Source organism: Ascaphus truei, chromosome 2 (assembly GCF_040206685.1).
Source record: "Ascaphus truei isolate aAscTru1 chromosome 2, aAscTru1.hap1, whole genome shotgun sequence".
In the NCBI taxonomy this organism is placed as follows: domain Eukaryota; kingdom Metazoa; phylum Chordata; class Amphibia; order Anura; family Ascaphidae; genus Ascaphus; species Ascaphus truei.
Window position 1 is genome coordinate 339,732,650 of NC_134484.1, and position 20,560 is coordinate 339,753,209.

General features: G+C 42.6%; 1 protein-coding gene across 8 annotated transcripts in view; it reads left to right on the forward strand.

Moving 5' to 3' along the window:
* Positions 1–20,560, forward strand: part of EZH2 (enhancer of zeste 2 polycomb repressive complex 2 subunit) — a 59,109-nt gene that overhangs the window by 11,849 nt on the left and 26,700 nt on the right. For all 8 annotated transcript variants that reach the window (XM_075586735.1, XM_075586732.1, XM_075586738.1 and 5 more), the window contains exons 2-5: positions 9,118–9,241; positions 12,231–12,359; positions 15,539–15,655; positions 17,748–17,868. In XM_075586735.1, the coding sequence (XP_075442850.1) occupies positions 9,125–9,241; positions 12,231–12,359; positions 15,539–15,655; positions 17,748–17,868 (484 nt within the window). In that variant the 5' untranslated portion in view covers positions 9,118–9,124. The remainder of the gene's footprint in view (positions 1–9,117; positions 9,242–12,230; positions 12,360–15,538; positions 15,656–17,747; positions 17,869–20,560) is intronic.

Below are 20,560 nucleotides of genomic sequence, written 5' to 3' on the forward strand. Positions count from 1 at the left end.
GTGCAGAGACCGAGCCTAATGTGTGTTTACCACTATGTGCATTAAGCATACACTGTTGCCCCATAATTGCTTTATATAAGAGAAATTAACAGCACGAAGACAAAAAAGGGATGTAATGAACCTCTACATAACTTCAATCCAATACACTGATTTCTAAGTAAGCCCCACGGAGTAACCTTTCTGCAAAACGATAGAACAGCCCATCTGTAGTCTCTTGAGCTTTTTTTTTTCCTGGCGAGTTTAGGACTCTAGATAACAGCAAACCAATTACAGGCAACTGTATCGTCTACATGTTACAACCAACTCCTTTATGAATTCTTGCATCATCCTGTCTATTATTCATATGATCTTGAGGTGCCTCTCTATTGTACTTTATCAATGTCTCCCACCTACACTTTTAATCCTTATGAGCATAAGTGGCAAACTGGCTGTCTACTCCCTGCCTTTTAGAGGGGGGGGCCTCTGCAGCTTCTCCTACCTGATCGGCGACACATCGCTATGGTAACTGGCGTCAAATGATGCTGCAGGGTCATGTGACGACACATTGCCATGGCGGGGGGGGGAGGGCGAGCCGGGAGGTGAGAAGGCAGGGAGGGCGCAGGGTCAAAACTTTGCGCACCCCTGCTCTAAGAGAGTGGTAGGCAACATGATCTGCTTCAAGGGCCGCACACACATAATATAATTAGTGCACAGCCATGTACAAATTGCAGCTGTGGGTAGGAGCTTTTCCTTACCCCCTCCAGTCAGCTGCTTCATGCCCGTGTTCTGGTGAGTCCTGTTCCAGGCGTGCTCATCATCTTATACCGGGAACTAGTGATTAGCATAGGAGCAGAGCGGGGCAATAGTCATTATGCGGCTGAAGGAACAGGGAGAAGCTATGATCCACGCCAGCAACATCTCCACTCCCTCTGCACTGCGGCAGTCAGCTGCTGGGGCCACAATTGAAGCCCTAGAGGGCTGCCAATGCTCAAAGGCAGGGGTGCGTAAAGTGGGGGCGTGGGATTTTCTGGGGGGTGTGCGGCTGTTACAGAGGCCCCGTGCTTCCCTGAAGGCATTTAAAATAAATGCTGAGGATCACGCGAGGCCTCTAACTTTTTTCTTGCCGTGCCTTCCAGCGACACGTCTCCATGGCAACCCGCGGGTCACGTTGGCATGGCAACTTGATGTCACATGACCCAGCGACGTCATTTGATGCTGGAGTCGTGCGGGGGGAGGGGGGCGCAAGCCAAGGAGACGGGGGCACATGAAGGAGACATTGAGCATCCCTGCTCTAAGGTGTACATACTGAGCCTTTCCTGATGTTCTATACTGCACTTGATCCTATTGTATTGCAATGTTCAAGTCTCCCATTATTCCATTTAAATGAGAAGCTCTGAAGGCCAGGGGTTCCCCAATTTCTATATTGTTTAACACACACAAACAACAGTATGCAACTTTGTATTTTATCTCCCTGCACTGTCTATTATAATTCTATGACGCACTGCATACATTGTTGGTGCTATGTGAATGCACAAAGTATTTATGGCAGAGATTCCATGGGACTGTAAAATTCTACAGTGTATTGTAAGCTGTAACATGAATAAACTAAGTATTAGATGGTTTGAGTGCTGCAGTAGCCTTTACTTTGCTGCAAGAGCCCAGTAGCACATTGTAGTGCATTTGCGCGACTGAGAGGGACGTTGACGGCGCGATCGATTTTGTCACGGCTCAGCCAATTAGGGCGCGCAGCTCATGTGACATCATGGGCACGCCTCCCCGTCACGCCTCCCCCACAGGCCAAGGATTGCCTCTACAGAAGGTGTGCGTGACGCCATGCGCTCCGACGTACGTGCGCCTACTATATTCGAGGCCTCTTGAAAAAAACATAGGGGTGAACTTTTCTAGGGTGTGAGTAATATTCCTCAGAAAGAAGACCGATAACTTTCTTGGCATCAAGCCCATAATTATCAACGATATTATTGAAAGTGTTTCATACTAAAGATAGGAAGGGCAAAATGTAACTTTTATCGTCACTTGCACCTGTGATTCTCATAATGACCATTTTTCTTGAAGACAGAGGCTCAGTGGTTAAATCGGGTGCGCAAACTGGGGGGGGGGGGGGCGTTGGCGGTTACGGAGGTCCTGCGCTCTTCCCCAAGGCATTTAAATTAAATGCCCAGGGATCGCGTGAGGCCTCTGCAACAATAAAACTTACCTGGGTTCAGACACTGACGCGTCTCCATGGCAATGCGGCGTCAAATGACGCTGCAGGGTCGTGACGTCACATGGCCCCGGAGCGTCATTTGACGCAGCTGCCAGGTGGTAGGAGGTGGGCGCGAGCTCCGGAGCAGGCCAGACGGGGGCACAGCAGTAAAAGTTTGCGCTCCCCTGGGTTAGATTATTCAAAATGTGTTCTCAAAGGAAATATACAGTTGGCTGATAACTAAATTCTAACTATGATATTTCCCAGGAGAAATGTGGGGGGGGAGGAAAGACAAACACAATTTTAATGATTGTTTTGCAAACTTTTTGCAGTAATTGCACTCAGCCAATTAAAAAAAAAATAACTTTAAAATATTTTAACTGGAAAGATACAGTTATCAGTACTCGGCGATAGTCCGAAAAACACTTGAGTTATAGTTATTATAACAGTCTCATATAAACGGATGAATTTTTTGTTATTATTATTGCTGAGAGAAAAGCATATATTTGTCACTAGGAAGATGTTTATAAGGAGCCATTCATGCAATATCCAACATGTCTTTTATTTTAATTAAAAAATTTTTTTAATAAATCCGTTGTGTAGTATTCGATATTAAAAATTACATTAAAAGTTAATATGCTGAGCATCCTTTGATTTCTGTAGCCGACTTTAGCCCATTTCCCCAACTGTGCAAGGTCTTTGTAACACTTTTTCCTGTTTGGGATAATTTTGTTGCCAATATTCCCAGCACTTTGAGCTGCAAACTGTAACAATAGATAATGTTACCGTAGTGATATAAAAATACATTGTAGCTGCTGAGTCACACTGACTGAAGGATTGATTCTGAAAGGCAGCCATTTAGTGAACCCTGAGAAGCAGGATCTTTGCTGATCGATCACGGGAGAACCAATCGATCGGCAGCTTAGGCAATTAGTTGTCAATAACGGTAATCAAAGGCTGCATATATTAAAACAAAAACGTATATATTTTTCTTTTTTGAAGTGCCACTTGAATTGCCTGTTTTATGACTTAATATAGAAAGCCCACGTTTTCTAGCTTCCCTTGGCTGGGGGCGGGAGGGGAAGGGAGGATCCCTCTGAGCCAATATGTCATCCCCCACCTGAGGACCCAGACGGCCCCTCCAGCGCTCACGGTCACGTGATCGCTTTGTGTCTAAGGGAAGAGGGGTTGTCCTTCTCTTCCGTTCCACTTCCTGATCGCATTAGAATGCGACCTCCCCTACTAAACCGAGCCACAGGATTAGAACGTGGCTACTACGTCATGAAGCCTCCGGAGTGCCGGACGCCATGGCGTCGTAACTACGTCCTCGGGGGGTTAATACTGTTTGTCAAGCCTCAAATATGCAGATACATTGTTCTCGGTTTTGTTCTTTGACTAATGACGGCATCCATATCACTTTACAAACAAACCGGTAAACATAATTAGCCGATATGCACAAAACTCAGAATACCCCAAAGAAAACGGTTAATTTACCCAGGTAAAATTGTAAGGTAATGGGTGATTTATGTCCAGCATAAAACTTTTTTTTTTAAATGAGGATCTTAAATAGATTAATGTACCGTCACTTAGGAAATTAAAATGGTAATGTCTGTGTGAGTGACTGAGTCCTTTATCTGAGAGAGAGATTTACATGACACACCTGCTACAGTAAAATAGGAAGGTCCCTGCCTGGCGCATCGGTCTCATTTTATCTTGCTGGATATTTAATGGGGAAAATCTAATTTAATCTGTTTCTTCTGAACTTGTCCTGAGGGCCTTAATCTCCTAATACATATTTAGACACATTGATGACAAATTTCCTGCTGAAATGCGTGTTTTAAAAAAAAAAAAAAAAGTGAAGATGAGGACATTTGTGTAGTGATCACGGTTCAATTTCTGCCTGTCTGTCCCTAGACGCCACACTATGACCCTCTCCACAGATACAGGAGTTCACTAAAGAGGCTCTCGCCAGTTGTGTCAAATAATACAGTATATTGTGGGCCTCTCACTGTGGAAAGCCTTAGAGACCATTAAGTGGGGAGAAACTGTACATGAAAGAGATTTTCAATCAGTCTAATTGTCTCCGGTTTCCTAGAACAGTGAATTTGATGCACTTATCGGCTTTGGGTTATAAGAAACATTTAGTGACCCTGAGTGTGCTGCTTCAAGTGTAACAGTTGGTGCGCTCCACGCCCACCAGCAGTAATGCAACAGCCATTTTAACTTCCCAGGGAGACAGGTTGTTTTCAGCAACGAGGACCTCCAGACTTCAACTGCAGAATTTAAAAAAAGAATGGGATTGCTAATAAAAAAACACCTCAATATCGCCCTTATTGTTTCTGGGAATTATTTTGCACTTGAGATGAACTTGCCAGCGCCACAGTTTTTGAAAGGGTTGTTTGCTCAAAATTGGGGAAAATGCCAGCAATATTGCCATCCTAAATGACAAGGACCTGCTTAGGATCCCAATATGATCTGTTTGTTAAGATGATCATCCCTATTCAACAACTTTTATGCAAGTGCCAGAGTATAGGCACATTGGATTGCAATGTTTTGCTTTTGCCGACATACAAATTAGGTATTTATTTTCTTCCTTCCTTAATAGGGTTGAATCAGAGAGTCTCCGGAGCTGAACCCCGTTAATTTCAGCTCTGGGGGCCCCCTGTTTCCCGAGATACTAAGTGCTGCCGGTAGGAGCCCCGTCTGTGCGATCACCATGGCAGTTTAAAAGTCCCGCATAATGCGAGCCAATATGAAGGCGCAACGTCATCCCTTGTGTCTTCCTATTGCCCCAGCTACACCTACGGAGGTATATATCTCCCAGGGCTGAAATTAACACCGTTCTCCCCACTGAGATCCTTTGCTTAACCTAGGGAGAAAGAGAAAATGAACACGGAGTGCTGCTTTAAATGGTAATGTACAGGGCAGACTTTCAAAAGAGACATTTTTACAGAGCCAAAATACCTTCAAATAATTGAGAAAAATACTTCAGATAGATGCAAATAAATCCTATGGGTGAGTGTAGCAGAGTCAAGAAATGGGCTGACCGTGTGCGCTGCTGCTGCTTATGCTCTTGTCAAATTTCCGTGATTCCTGAAGTCTCACTACATATGATGAGTGACAAAGCCCAAAGGCACTAGCAGAGAAAAAAACACTTCAATTAGAAATGTGAGGAACAAGCAATACATATTTTGACTTATTTTTAGAGTGCATTAGGTCACAATTTAATTGAAGTAATGTTTTTTTTTAATGAGAATCTCTTTGATGTAATTTTTGAGTCAACAAAATCAAAGCACATGCATTCAGAATTTGTATTTTATTTCTTTTCTACAGCTTTTTTTTTTATAGCAACAATCTGCTCTACTCACCATAAAAGTTTTGCCTTTTTTTTTTACCCACTATTTTTTTTTTCAATTCTGCAACTAAACTCCAGAGATATAAGTTGCTCAAAATTTTTCTCCATGGGAAGTTAAAATGTCTGCTGCTAATACATACTCATAAGGGCAACGGAGGTTACCGTGGCAACATCTGATGCCAGAGAAATAAACAGGTCAAAACTCAAATGTTGTGGGTTATTTCTATCCTGTTATAACTTAATTTGTGGTTTTGGGGGGGGTGGGGGGGGAGTAGGTAGAGATGGGGAATTGCAATTTTCCGATCTTATTGCATTTAATTACTAGGCTGCAAAACTGTAAATCCCTGAAGTATCTAGATAATTAAAGGCGCTATCTCAGGAGGATTGTATGTGGACGGAGTATCCTGTATTGCACCTTTGGCTGGTTACTGATCATAATCTGCTCTTCCAGATGTCCCCGGTGCATGTACCATTAACTTGTCTCCGTCACTACCAATGTCGTTGGTAATTTGACACGCCTTTATTTTATTTAGAAAATGTTTTATCCAGGAAGTAATACATTGAGAGTTACCTCTCGTTTTCAAGTATGTCCTGGGCATAGAGTTAAGATGACATACATGGTTACAAATACATAGTTGCATAAGTGAGCAGGGTTATACATTATATACAAGACATTGCATGCACAGTTAGAGATAATATATATTATAGGCTTATGTAAGAGTTACAGATTAAAATGTGAGACGGCTTTGGTTTTGAAAGAACTTAAACTGGTGGTGGATGTGAGAGTCTCTGGTAGGTTGTTCCAGTTTTGGGGTGCATGGTAGGAGAAGGAGGAACGTCCGGATACTTTGTTGAGCCTTGGGACCATGAACAGTCTTTTGGAGTCTGATCTCAGATGATAAGTGCTGCAAGTGGTAGGGGTGAGGAGCTTGTTCAGATAGCTGGGTAGCTTGCCCATGAAGAATTTAAAGGTAAGACAGGAAAGGTGAACTTTGCGCCTAGACTCTAGTGATGACCAATCTAGTTCTTTGAGCATATCGCAGTGATGTGTGTTGTAGTTGCATTGGAGAACAAAATGGCATATTGAATTGTAGAGGATGTCACGTTTGCTAAGGTGGGTTTGGGGTGCCAAGCAGTATACTTTGTCTCCATTGTCGATAATCGGCATTCGCATCTGCTGTGCGATACGCTTTCTGACCAGCAGACTTAAGGAGGGTTTGTTCCTGTAAAGTACACCAAGTTTGGCTGTCAGGGTATCAATGTGCATCCCAAATGTTAAATGGGAGTATAGCCATATGTCTGGGTATTTAAAACTAGTGACAGGGGTTAGGGTGGTGTTAGCGTTGGAACTGATCTTGAGCTCAGTCATTGGAAGCTTTAAAAATTTAGCCTTGGTCCCAAAATACTATTGCAACTACCTGATGCTGCTGCATTTGCATGCAAAGGAGCTTGTTGTCTCTTTCACCATCCGTTGTCCATTATTGCCTTACTTTTTTGCTCATGGTAATATCAATTGACAAAAATGTGAAGCTATGTCTTGGATACATGAAGGATATGTAGCACACCAAACTCTGAGAAGGCCTTTTATTTCCCAGCGTTGCAGTCCCATGGTGATGGACGTTCTCAAGGGACGCATTTGATGTGCGACATCTCTTCCTTCCCGTATAGGCACCATACTGTCTGCTCAAAAGTGGGGAGTTTTTGCAGCCACTGGTTTTTGTATTGAAACGTGTGCACATGATAAATATTTTGTGGACTCTACACAAACTTGTTTTCCAATTAAGCAGCAGTTCCCTTCCAAAATGTATATTATGAGCTGTGTATTGTTCCTAAATAATACAATAAACTGCTACACCCTCAAATGCTATTTGAAAACTCTCCATACTATTGTGCGTGTTAATCAACCGGGGATTTATGAACATGGATGGAGACAATCCGCTACAATCATTGACGGGAACTGATCAGCCTTTTTTCCCCTCAAAATAGCATTGCTTTATAGAGCACGATCCGGGGGGTGACCATTTAGAACACAAACGATTCGTTCTTTAGTTGCGTCGTGGTTTTCAGGTAATGATCTCCATGTTGAGGAAGAGTACACAGTGGTCAGCTCTGTTCAACAGGTCATCGTGGCGATCAATGAATGAGGCTCCAGGGTATATTAGAACATGTAGTTGGTTGAAAAACACACAGATATATTTTGTTTTCCAGTAACAGTGAAATTAAGGGGGGGGGTGAATTTTTCCCTGTACCCTAAAAAGTTTAGCTACTGAACACGACTTTTGGAGATTCTCTGCTTTTAAAACAATAATTGTAAAGTATGATCTTGTTTTACTGAATAGTATGTACAAACGTCTAATTGTCTGCTGGGCAGAGATGTAAACGAGGTATCTTCAGAAATTACTCTTGACCTTGAAAAAAACAAAAGTGGTTAAGAGAAAATGACCTGCAAGAGGTTTAACAAATGTCAATAGAGATGAGAAGTGTGTGTCTGTGTGTGTGTGGTTTGGTTCAGTTTGTGTATGTGCGTGTTATATAATCTCAAAAAGGAAGAGCGTACACTCTATAGTGCGTAAATGTACAAAAATAACAATTTTATTCAAAACGGAACGACAAATGCCCACTCACAATTTGTCAGATAACAAGCATTAAGAGTTATCATTCGAGTCACCGGCTGATGTATTCCAGCAAAGCAGGTTCCTTGCCTGTAGTGCTATAGTAACTTTGCAGGCTTCGCAATCATCACTGCTTTACTGGAATACATCAGCCGGTCCGGGTGATTCGAATGATACCTCTTAATGCTTGTTATTATCTGACAAATTGTGAGTGGGCATTTGTCGTTTCGTTTCTAATCAAGATTCGACGTGGGTGATTCGTTTGAAGAGCTGCCGCCCAACCTTCTCTGCTAATTGCTATATCACTACCCGAGAATTTTTTATACTCGTATCGGTTTGGATATTTTTCTTACCAGCTGCAAGTACTTTATTGTTCAGTGTGACTTTTTACAGAGACTCGCTCCTATTGAGTTGTTTCACATATGCACAGGGATTTATGTATATGAATGGTTACATTATTCACTTGTGATAGTTATTGCACTTAGAGCGCTGGTATTTTTCTTGTTTTCTCACACACACACACACACACACACACACACTCTCACGCATATATAATCACACACACACACACACACACAGACACAATGAAATGGAGCTAAAATTCTGCTCATTGCAATGTTGTTTTTTCAATTGTTTTTTAGCCATGGTATATGATTATATGTGCGTGTACGTACATGTGTGTGTGTGTGTGTGTGTGTGTGTGTATAAACACACACACACACACTTCAAAACCAATTAGAAAATAATATTGCCAGGGGTAGAATTTAGCTCCATTTCATCTTCACTGTTTATACTTTCTATCTCTACAAAAAATATGCTTTGATTTATTTGTGCGAGCCTGAAAATTGAATGTCCTAAACCCTTTGTATCATGTTCTCTCTCATTTGGCAAAGTGCAGTCCGCGTTGCATTGGATATCGCCTCGTTACAGGAGTCCTAAATCTCCCATTTTTATATATCTTGTTGCAGGATAATCATGGGCCAGACGGGCAAGAAATCTGAGAAGGGGCCGGTGTGCTGGCGGAAGCGCGTGAAATCCGAGTACATGCGTTTGAGGCAACTCAAGCGCTTCAGACGAGCGGATGAAGTAAAGGTATATATATATACACATAAGAAATGGACAAGGACTGTGGATTTCCAGACTGAAATAACAAGGGAGGACTGGGAAGATATTCGGGAGAATGTGTGTAAAACCTCTATATGTACGGGAATAAAAGAGAATATATATAAAATTTTGTTATGGTGGTACTACACCCCCAAAAGATTAAAGCAAATGTTCCCGGGAACCTCGGACAGATGCTGGAGGGGTTGTGGACAATTAGGAGATTTGGCACATATCTGGTGGTATTGCCCAGTAATGCAGGCGTATTGGAGGACAGTTTTGAAACTAATAAAAGATGTGACTGACATCAAAATCCCACTAGACAAAACTCTGATTATTCTGGCTAAACCTATGGAAGATGTGAATCATCATACACAAAGATTGATCCTGCATATACTAACAGCAGCTATATGCGCTGTAGCAGCAGCGTGGAAAGACACCCCCGCCCTCCAGAAGAGAGGTTATTAGAAGGGTCAATGATGTTCAATTAATGGAGAAACTTACCTAATTTCTGAATCACAGCACTAGGAAGTATGATGGGGTCTGGGAGCCCTGGGATGCTGGATAGGGGTGCACTCCCGGGATGCTGGATAGGGGTGCGCTCCCGGGATGCTGGATAGGGGTGCGCTCCCGGGTTGCTGGATAGGGGTGCGCTCCGGAAGGGAGAGAGTATATGGGAGTGCTGAATGTAATATATGGTGTTTTCCAAATGTTGTATGATATGACATGTGACTGTTGTTGCTTATAAGAAATTTGATACAAAATGGTTGTCGTCGTCCCCTTCCCTTTTTATTTTTTGTATCCTGCCTCTTCCCGTTTGTGTGAAAAACATTTAATGAAAATATAAGTTTAAAAAAAAGGAAATGGACAAGGAATATGGTAGTGCAGTATACGGATCAGCCTGTAAAGTCGGTTTGGCCTGTATAAAGTATCCTAATAATTGAAATGTTTTTTTTTTTTTTTTACATAGGATTGAAGTTGTGGGTCTTTAGAGCTGAACCCCATTAATTTTATCTCCGGGGAGTAGTGATGTACCGACTACCCGGAAATTACCCGGCACTTTTTCAGCTACCCGGACCCGGCAGCAGGGGGCTGGAACCGGGCCGGGTAATCTCGGAGTAGCAGAAAATACTTCATCACTTACCTGCAGCCAGCGACGGAAGGTGAGGAGGACCGCAGAGGTCCTGGTGACGGCGGCAGCAACAGAAGTCCGTGTTCAGCCAGCGGGAGTAGCAGGAATACAGCACAAAGCTGATACCAGTGGGAGCCGGGGAACCATGTGACCAGAGCAGGAGTGTTCCTATTGGACATTCGGCTCCTCCCGTCACATAGTTCCCCGGCTCCCACTGGTATCAGCTTTGTGCTGTATTGCTGCTACTCCTGCCGGCTGAACACGGACTTCTGTTGCTGCCGCCACAAGGACCTCTGCTGCTGCTCCCATATAACACCGCGGACTTCCTCACCCTGCAAGCAAGTGCTGTCCGCGTAACCGGCCGGGTAAATGGTTAATTTTGCCTGGGTACCCTTTACAGGGGAGCCTTGCTTCAGGAGATACATTCATAAGAGGTGTCGGTAGACACTGTGCTCGGCTACCAGGGTTCACGTAATGGCAGAGTTTCTAAGCGCCCGCGCCCTGCAGACCAATAGGAAGCCGTAATGTCATCACATTTGGCTTCCTTTTGGCCCGCGTGATGTGGGGTAGCTTTAAACTTTAAACCCTGGCTAGCTCAGCTGGAGCGACTACCGGCACCCTCCTACAGAGGTAAGTATCTTCGGAAGCAGGGGGTTCCTGGAGCTGAAATGAATGGGTTTCAGCTCTGGAGACCCCCTGCTTCAAACCTGTGGTAAAAAAACAATGAAAAACGACACAAATTGCTCCTTTAAAGCAGCAATTCAACTTTTGTTTTAATTTTCATATGTAAAGCACGTGGCAGTGTATAATTCCACATTATTACCTGAGCTGGCTATCGTTTGATGCTCCTGTTATAAATCTGTCAAAATCCTGCTTGTGTGCCTAACATAATGGATTTGTCAGTCAGTGTCACTCAGCAGCTACAACGTATCCTTATATTGCTATGGTAACATTATATATTGTTATAGTTTGCAGCTCAAACGGCTGGGAATATTTGTAACAAATTATTCCAAACAGGAAAGTGTTGCAAAGATCTAGCACTGCTTCATAGGTGGGTTAAAACCTGCTATAGAAATCAAAGAATGCATTAAAACTTCTTAAAATGGCATTGAGTTGAATAAAAACAAAAATAGTCACTATTATCTAATACTGCAGAACTGATTTATTTAAAACAAAAAAACATGTAAGATTTCACATGTTTTGCTGCAATGTAATCTGCAGCTGCTTCCCTGTCCTGGAGAAAATGTTAGTCTCGTGTATATGTATGGGGATGAACTCTTCTACAGCACTGGGAATATCCTTTGCAGCATATTCAACAAGATATTCAAGGCCGGGATACGCTAATCGCCGTGATCTGACGGTAGCGGTCAGAAACCCCGCATCCGTGCTTATTGGATCCCGCAGTATACTCTTGTTTGATTACATTTCTGTTTCGCCTTGAATATTCACCCTCAATAATGATCAAAACGCCATATTTTTTTTTAACCAAATCTGGGGTTTTGTAAAGGAGTAAAGCTATAGAGTGTAGATTATTAAGGATATATGATATTGTGTATGTTTAGTAGCTAATACATTTACAAGTCTCAGTTCTCCGTTCTCAAAATATATAGCACGTTTGGTCAGTATTGCCATATTTTGCTACACGTTCATTTTCATTGGGTTTTGCCAACAAAAATGCTGGTTTTTTTTAGTGAGCGCCGCAATTCTTATTTGACGCCAGTTTTTTTTCTAGCGGAGGATTTCCCAGCAGAGAAACACGGTTATGATTGACAAAGGGAAAACCTGGATAGTTGGTAAATAAAGTGTTTTACTGCGACTGCAAGTACAAAACTATCCCTTGTTTTCCAGAGCATGTTCAACTCTAATCGCCAAAAGATCCTGGAACGAACGGAGATTTTAAACCATGAATGGAAGCAGCGCAGGATCCAGCCTGTGCACATTATGACTTCTGTCAGCTCTCTTCGGGGGACCAGGGAGGTTAGTCCGCATTCCTACCACATTACTAGCAACTCGTTCTCTCTTGAAATGACCTGTTATGGCTTGGTAACTGGTTCCAACACTTTTAACAACACAAAAAAAGACATTTCGGCATTGTTCTGGGCCCAAATGTTACCCTCTTTTTTACGGAGGAGCCTGTATCATTTTGACAAGTCAAGATCTGCCTAATATGTAGAGCCACCACCAAAGTAAAAGGAACATGGAGGTCACGCCACCTCCTCCAAACAGTCTGTCTGTCCATGTTCAAGCATCAATACCCGGAGGAGAAGCGCGGAGACATATATTTTTAGCATTTCAGAAAATAAAACTTCACACAGCTCACGTTTCAACAGCAAGCTGATAAAACAGAGGGAAACCTAAAATGTGGTTGTGTAATCCAATAAAATATGCCCATAGCACCTCCAAGCATCTCACCGTATCTTCTTGAATTTCCCTCGTTGAATTTAGAGGAGCAGTCCCATGGAGTTGGCAAAAAAGTGCCGGTGTCATTGGATAGCTTTAAAAAAATTGCCAGTCAAGTGAAAAGTTTAACCATGTCCTATGCAAAATTAAAGGTTTTTTTTTTTTTTGCCTTGGTCCTATGAAATACATTCTGATGAGATTGTTCTTGTTCACCACTGTGAGCTGGTAGATTCGTGATGTGTGTTTACCTGTAGATACAAAGATTCACAGTCTTATCACAAAGGGATTGGGTTAAAATCATAAGTCTTTCCCCCCCCCCCCACCCCCCTCCACCCCCCTTCTCTCCCCCAACCCGAACACAAAGCATTTGGCTGCCATAGAACCAATGCAAATGGAAAAATTAGTTGTAGCGTCACATTTTAAGGTGCGGCTGAAACCTATCCCGGCTTGACATCACAAAGCCAGTATAACCAGCCTCACACCCATGAGACCCAGAAGGTCGGAATATCTGTCTGTGAGTAGGTTTACTGGCTCTGCACTTCTTTAGCCCAGGCTGTGATGAAAAGCTGTGTAATATGGCCGGCATAAGCGTATAGGGCTCCATGTTAAAATGGATAAGAAGTAGAGTGACACATTGTGCTCATTTTCCTGTAATTACCCAGAATCCCTGGCTGCAGTGGAAGCATTGTATTCTAAGAGATAACGGGGACATGCAGGGTGACAGATCTTTCTAAGGCCTGGGACAGATGCACAAAGCCCCTGCATCTGTCATCAGTGCGGCTATAGTTTCCCCCTCCACATGCGCGCTGATGTGTGCGGAGGCTGAGAAACTTGGAACAGACAGGCAGGTTTGAAATTTGCCGCTCGGGGAAGCGGAGGAGCGGTCACGTGACCGCTCCCATCCAATGGGAGCGGGGGACTAGCTCCGCCTCCTGGCACGCCTCTGCTCCGCCCCCTGAGCGCGCTCACTGCCTCGCCTGCAAAGACAGAAAAAAGCCCCATTTTCAGCAGGCGAGGCAGAGCAGGAGCGCGCCTCAGCGAGGCAGAGCAGGAGCGCGCCTCAGCGAGCTTCCAATAACTATGTCCCAGGCCTAAGATGTGAATGTGCTCACAAGTGGTATTTTTATCTGTTATAATCACTTAAAACATTTATTTTGGTCTTTAACATACTTTTTTCCTTTGTTACAAATAAAAATGAGGCTGATGAAATTGTTTGTCAGCAAAATCAACATCATGAAATACAAAATAAGCTCTTTTACTGCTTGGCCATCGCAATTGTTCCCAGGGTAACACTTCTAGTCTCTAAAGATCCAGTAAAATGTATTGTATCCCTGGCTAGCCACTGGTCATGCTTTTATAGCAGTCATACAACAGGATGCATTGTTACTTTTATGGAGGCTAAATGTTTCCCTAGTTAAATGCAGAAATAATCAGGAAGCTTGATATCCTATCACTGTACAGAATGAAACAGACTAAAAGGAGAATGTCTAGCCTAAGAGCGGGCATCAAATTAGAGACAAGAATGACATGCCCACTAGGGCACATACGTACAGTTCTGTCCCATTAGCATTGTAACAGCCACATGCATCTTTAGGCGCTAAGGAATAATGTGCCAACCCCCAGTACCTAAAACGGAGTTAGTTCTTGTATGCTTTATGTAGTATAGTTCAAGTATCTTAAACCCTTTACTAAAAACAAGAGCACATCATATTGGATTACATATAGAAAACTAAAAATAAATGTTAAGCTTGCTCTAACTTCAAAATGTTGGTAAATAGGGATGTCTTGAAGTACTAACCCCCCACTCTAGTTTTTGAATGTATCTTTTTTTGGATAATTGAAACTTGGCCCAATTCCCGAGATAGGAACAAACAAAAAGTGATAGTGCGCTATCACTTTTTGTTTGTTCCTGTTCCTGGCTATTGGATCGACGCACGCCATTTCTGGGATTGCTGGAGACCTTCAAGGATTACTACATGTGAGTTCATACTCATTTCCTTGCCATTCATTGCTATTATTGTGTTTGTGGGGATTTTATAGTGCTCCAGCCTTTAGATCTAGGGGTCTCTGGCTTGGTTTATAGTGTAAGTTTACTTATATGTGGGCTTACTTCTGTCTTCCTAGCTAAGGTTGTTCCCCATTTATATTATTGGGTCTATATATAAGGCTTTATCGAGAGCAATATTTTTCCACATACACAATGTATAGGGTTTATGGTCATTAAAATCCCAGCTATCAGCTATATTGCTGCCATCATTTTGGTTTTTAGAAGCACCCATATTGAGATTCATTTCTCTTTCTTTGCCAATTCCCAAGATATTTAAATTTGATGTGCTGGTCAAGTTTAAGCAAAATCAAAGTTGGCCTCCAGGGTCATCCAATAGGAAGCTGCCATGTCATGCTTTGATAATGTCACGACTTCCTGTTGGCCATCGGGAGTGAGGCTTGGATGACAGCCATATAGATATCCCCAAAAGAACCCGAAACATAGCCACATAAAAAGGTGTAAAATTGCGGGAACCCGGAGGTTATTGGAACCAATAATAGTGGGGTTCGGCTACGGGTGACCCCTTGGTAACGGTTCTGTAAATAAATAGGTGATTGGGGTTTCTCTGCTTTAACATATCATTAGCACTTGTGTATTGAAAGCTTTTTGTCTATGTATTTTTTTTTTTTTTTACAAAATTACCTTTTTATTGTATAATGTGTATAAATAACCTATTGATTTATATATATCTCATTGTTGACCTTTTCAGTGCTCTGTGACAAGTGATTTAGATTTTCCAAAGCAGGTCATCCCCCTTAAAACACTGAATGCTGTCGCCTCTGTGCCTATCATGTATTCTTGGTCTCCTCTCCAGCAGAATTTTATGGTAAGTTGTAATGTGGAGAATGCATACTTTTGTTAACCAAACAATTTAAATGCTTAACATCTTTATTCCTATGGAGAAGTTGTTTAAACTGAAAGTTAAATGGCATAATCGTTATCTTTTTTCTAAAGGGATTTTTCTGGTGACTGCATTTTTACCTGTAAAACAAATGTGTCCTTTGGGGTAAATAAGGCAGTGGGTAGGTATTCGCTGTGCAAACTGATATTACCTCCTCCGCTACAGTAACACTGAAGTATTGCGATCACAGTCTCTCTTCTCTCTTCCTATTAAAGGGGGCAATCCTACATACCCTGCTAGAAAATCTACTTTTATTAAAGAAAAGTATACCAACCTATCTGGCTTCCCTAAACAAATCTAACAATGCTAATAGCAAATGTTTGGCTGCTTTCATTTTATGGGGACAATTAGTTACAAGTGGAATTTTTTGGGGGGCCTCTGAATGGGGACATCTTTGTCAATCAAGTGCTTTCTTTACCCTTACCCCCACCCCGTCCTTATCACAGAACCTATCAAGGTAATTGGGAAGGGGGGCGCTCGCTGAACACACAAGGGAGCAGCCAGAGTGAATCAAACCCACTCCCAGGTGTAACTTTAACTAATAAATATAACATGCTTATAGGTGTCAGATTGTCCAGAGGAGACCCTTAAACATGTCACTGGAATTAGTTCACTCTGGTTCTGTTTCGTGCAATGTGTCAAGCAGCCACCGCAATAAGTAGTTTTGCCATAGTGAGGTGGAATTGTTTCAGCTATGTGAGTAGTGCATGGGCTGGCAGTGGGGCATAATGTATACAGGCATACCCCGCATTAATGTACACAATGGGTCCAGAGCATGTATGTAAAGCGAAAAATGTACTTAAAGTGAAGCACTACCTTTTTCCCACTTATCGATGCATGTACTGTACTGCAATCGTCATACACGTGCATAACTGATGTAAATAACGCATTTGTAACAGGCTCTATAGTCTCCCCGCTTGCGCACAGCTTCGGTACAGGTAGGGAGCCGGTATTGCTGTTCAGGACGTGCTGACAGGCGCATGCGCGAGCTGCCGTTTGCCTATTGGGCGATATGTACTTTCTCGCGAGTGTACTTAAAGTGAGTGTCCTTAAACCGGGGTATGCCTGTATAGAATAACGCTGCTGCTTTTCTTACTCTATAACTGACTTCATAGTGGCTATGTATAGGTAGGATTGCTGCTTTTAGCAACAGATGGATTTTTGCAAGAGAGCACCTGGACATGCATTTCTGCTTTGTCATGTCCTCCTTTTCTGCAATAGTGTTGCCATTGCATATTCTCTGAACCTCCCTTTTTGCCTGCACAGTCTTAAATCCGATCTATTTGCTGCCAGACCAGTTTTACAATGATGAGCCCGAGGGTGAAACGAGCTTCCCAACCTTATTTAATTTCCTTTTCAACATGACGCTTGGCAAAGAATTTAATCTGTAGGCTGAAGTTTTTGTTGAGTGGAGGTTCGTGTTTAATCTGTGATTTGCCAGCCTGATAGTGACTTTAAACTGGGAGGGGGAGGGGGGAAGGAAGAGAGACACCATAATCTAAACTCGGAGCAATGTTAATCTTGAATGTCAAGCAAAGAAGTACCTTTTAGCATTAGCAATCTGTGAATTTCTTGCATGGATACGAGACATGGTGTAATGGCTAAAGTTCTGGGCTTGGGTACATAAGCTTGTGTGTTCATTAACACTTCTCGCTCCTTACACCTATGCTTTGCAGTAGCGGCACGATCACCATGGTTAAGCTCAAATTGCATGGCACAAGCACTGTTCGGTTTCCCTGTATCCCTTTTCTATGCTGCTAGGCAGGACAGAATTACTTGTTCTACTTAAATACAATAAATAATTGATGTATTCTAGTTGTGATCTTCGTGTTCTCATCTCTCGCTTTGAACTAACGGCTTTTTAGACACTTTAGCCCACATTTGCTAAGAGATGCTATGCCATTAGACACCCATTCAAATGAACAGGCCTTAAAGTGTCTTCCGGCACCCAAAGATGTCCTATGGAGAACCATCGCTTAGTAAATTTGAGCCCTGGTCTGTTTCTCCTTAACTTCAGGTTGAAGATGAGACTGTCTTGCATAACATTCCTTACATGGGGGATGAAGTTCTTGACCAAGATGGGACCTTCATTGAAGAACTTATTAAAAATTATGATGGAAAGGTGCATGGAGACAGAGGTAAGACGCATCTTTTATTTATACAATCTTCCTAATGCCATAACTAAAGGCCTAAGAAAATGGTTTACAATATGATGACTTATTTGACATACACAACAGTTCTCAGTGCACCTTTTGTACCTTGAAAGTCACCCTGCACCTTATCCGTGCAGTGATCTGAAAAGAAATAACGGTTGGGAAGTTTATTCTGCAGTTTTTAGTTTTTGTGACTGGTTCAGTTGAAATATCCCATTCCTGGGGTCTACAACTTTGTGAAAAAACATTAAACTTTTTTCTCTCCTCCGGGCCGGCATTGCAGGCTTGCAGTAGCATGCAACGGGTAAATAGTTGGCCATGAGATCGGATTTCACCACTGTGTGTGACCTTGGCTGAAGTCCTTTGTCTCCAATTGGCTAGTAATAGCTGGTTCACAGCTGCTTGTGGACCTGTTTTGTTTCCACTTACATTCCCCTTGCTGGTATTGCAAACTTCTGATTCGTGTTCCATTAAAGCCATGGGTAGAACAGCGACGGTACGTGTTCCCCTCAAGTTGGTTGGGGTATAATCATTGAAATATCATTATTCATTTGTCTCGTACTTGACATTTAAATAAATGCATGTTTCAGATGTTCGGGCATACTGATGGAAAACAATGCTTGGGAGGAGGGGAGTTCTGCGATCATGTTGAGGGAGGAGAAAAGCTTTGTTTGTTTCATCCAATACAGTTAATCAAAATGCCACTTGTCTGCATCTCTGTCTTTCCCCATTATCGTTTAGCAAACAGTGCTTCCACTGCAGCTAGGGATTCTGGGTAATGACATGCAAATGAACACTCGCATTGAGTGTCAAATCTAAACCGTGAGTTTCACAAGATAGGGCTCTAAAATGTATAAAATAATAACTAATACTTTTCTCAACGTTAGTATATTGCATCAAGTCTACATATATTTTGACATTAGCTCTTTGGGGTCAGAGATGAATTCATCGCATTACTACCAGTTACACACCCCTTTCCAACCCAAATCTGATTGTGTGGCTCCCTTTGTGTTGTACGTTGCCTGCATGTTGAGACCGTTTCAGAGTCCCATGCCTTGCATTTGCTTCTTGGTGTGTTCATCTTTGCTTTTGATCCTCATTTACAGATTTCGTATGACCTTTTTGCACTGTTGGTAACAAATCCCCTTTTAGAGGTACAAATTGGGCAACCTTCTTCCCTATCTTTGGCTGGAGATGATGTAGTCCACGGTTATTGTTTGCAATCTGTGATAATCAGGAAGAAAGCAGCGATAATAAGACTCGGCTCATTAAAGGGCTTTTACACGCATTAAACAAAAGAGACCTAAAACAAGAAATAAACAGGCCACATAAAATTGTACAATACAGAATCCAAAATAAGAAAATACTAGATGTAGATTCCACAAAAATCGAAATATATATATACCTTCAGATTTATCAGGGCACACACATCCATATAGGAAGGGTTCATTAGCGGCAGATAGAGGAGAGCAGGAGCCACACATCTCCGCCCCTGCTAACAGGGCGATGAGTGTGGGAGAAAGAGAGGCCACCAGCTTCCAGAGCAGTCAGACTGAGTGAGTCAAGTCTCGGTTATAGCAAAGAGAAGGAGAGAGTGAGAGAAAAAGTCATGCACAGAGCGGAACGTGTTAGAGAGCAAGCATTCCAAAGGGCACCGGAGAGAGGGGGGAGGGTGAGCGGGGATGGTTGTGAGTTTAGAGGGGTTTACACCAGAGGGAGTGGAAGTTGCACGTGGGAGGCGAGGATGAGAGTATGTAGAAATAAGACAGGGACAGGATTGGGGGAGAGATCCCCAGAAGCAAGGAGGCGAAGCGTGGAAAGAAAATGTGAGGATTGTTTGTAGGGGTGTGTTTTAGTGCAGGGGGTATAGCTGTGTAGTGACAGAGGGCGCAGGTAAGAAAGGCGTTCATGTGAACTGAGAAGTGATGAAGGAAGGAGAGATGGTGATATATGCATAGAGTTAGAGACATAATGAGGCTGGTAGAAAGAAATGCGTAATTTGAGAAGTGAGGTCACAGCAAATATAAAGAGTAAAGGTGGCATCAAAGCAATAGTTAAGTGCTGAGGTGTGCAGTCTGGAATAGATAATGTCCTCCTTTCCAGCGTAGTTCAAAATCCAGGATTCAGGGCTTGTAGGTGTTGTGTTGTCCACTTGTTCACTCCTTTTTGAACTCCCTTTTAAACTCCAGCCCTACATGCTACTTCAAACATGGGCTGCAAACACAGCAAGAGCTGCCATTTCTGCAGTTATAAAGGCCTAATAAGTCACCTGACTGAATTAAGTTCAGCCCAGCCAACTTAATTAGCACATATGAGGCACATTGAAACAAATGGTTCTTCTGAACAGGGTGTGTTACAAGTGTTGCTAAGAGTTACAAGTTGAATTTACTAAGACACAGCAGGGGGTGATTTGTAGACACAGACAATTGAAAAATGATTTTACCTGAGAAGAGAAAAAAATAAATAAATGGTCAGACCAATAATCCAATATTCTTCCCAACTCCCTTTTAAACTCCAGCACTGCATGCTAACTTAAACTGGCCCTGTTCCTGGTCACGTGGGCCAATAGGAAGCTGCAAGGGATGATGTCACAGCTTTCTATTGGCCCGCGGGACATTTAAGATAACATTTCAATGTCCCCGCTCTGCCCAGCCAGAGCTGCTACCATACGGAGGTT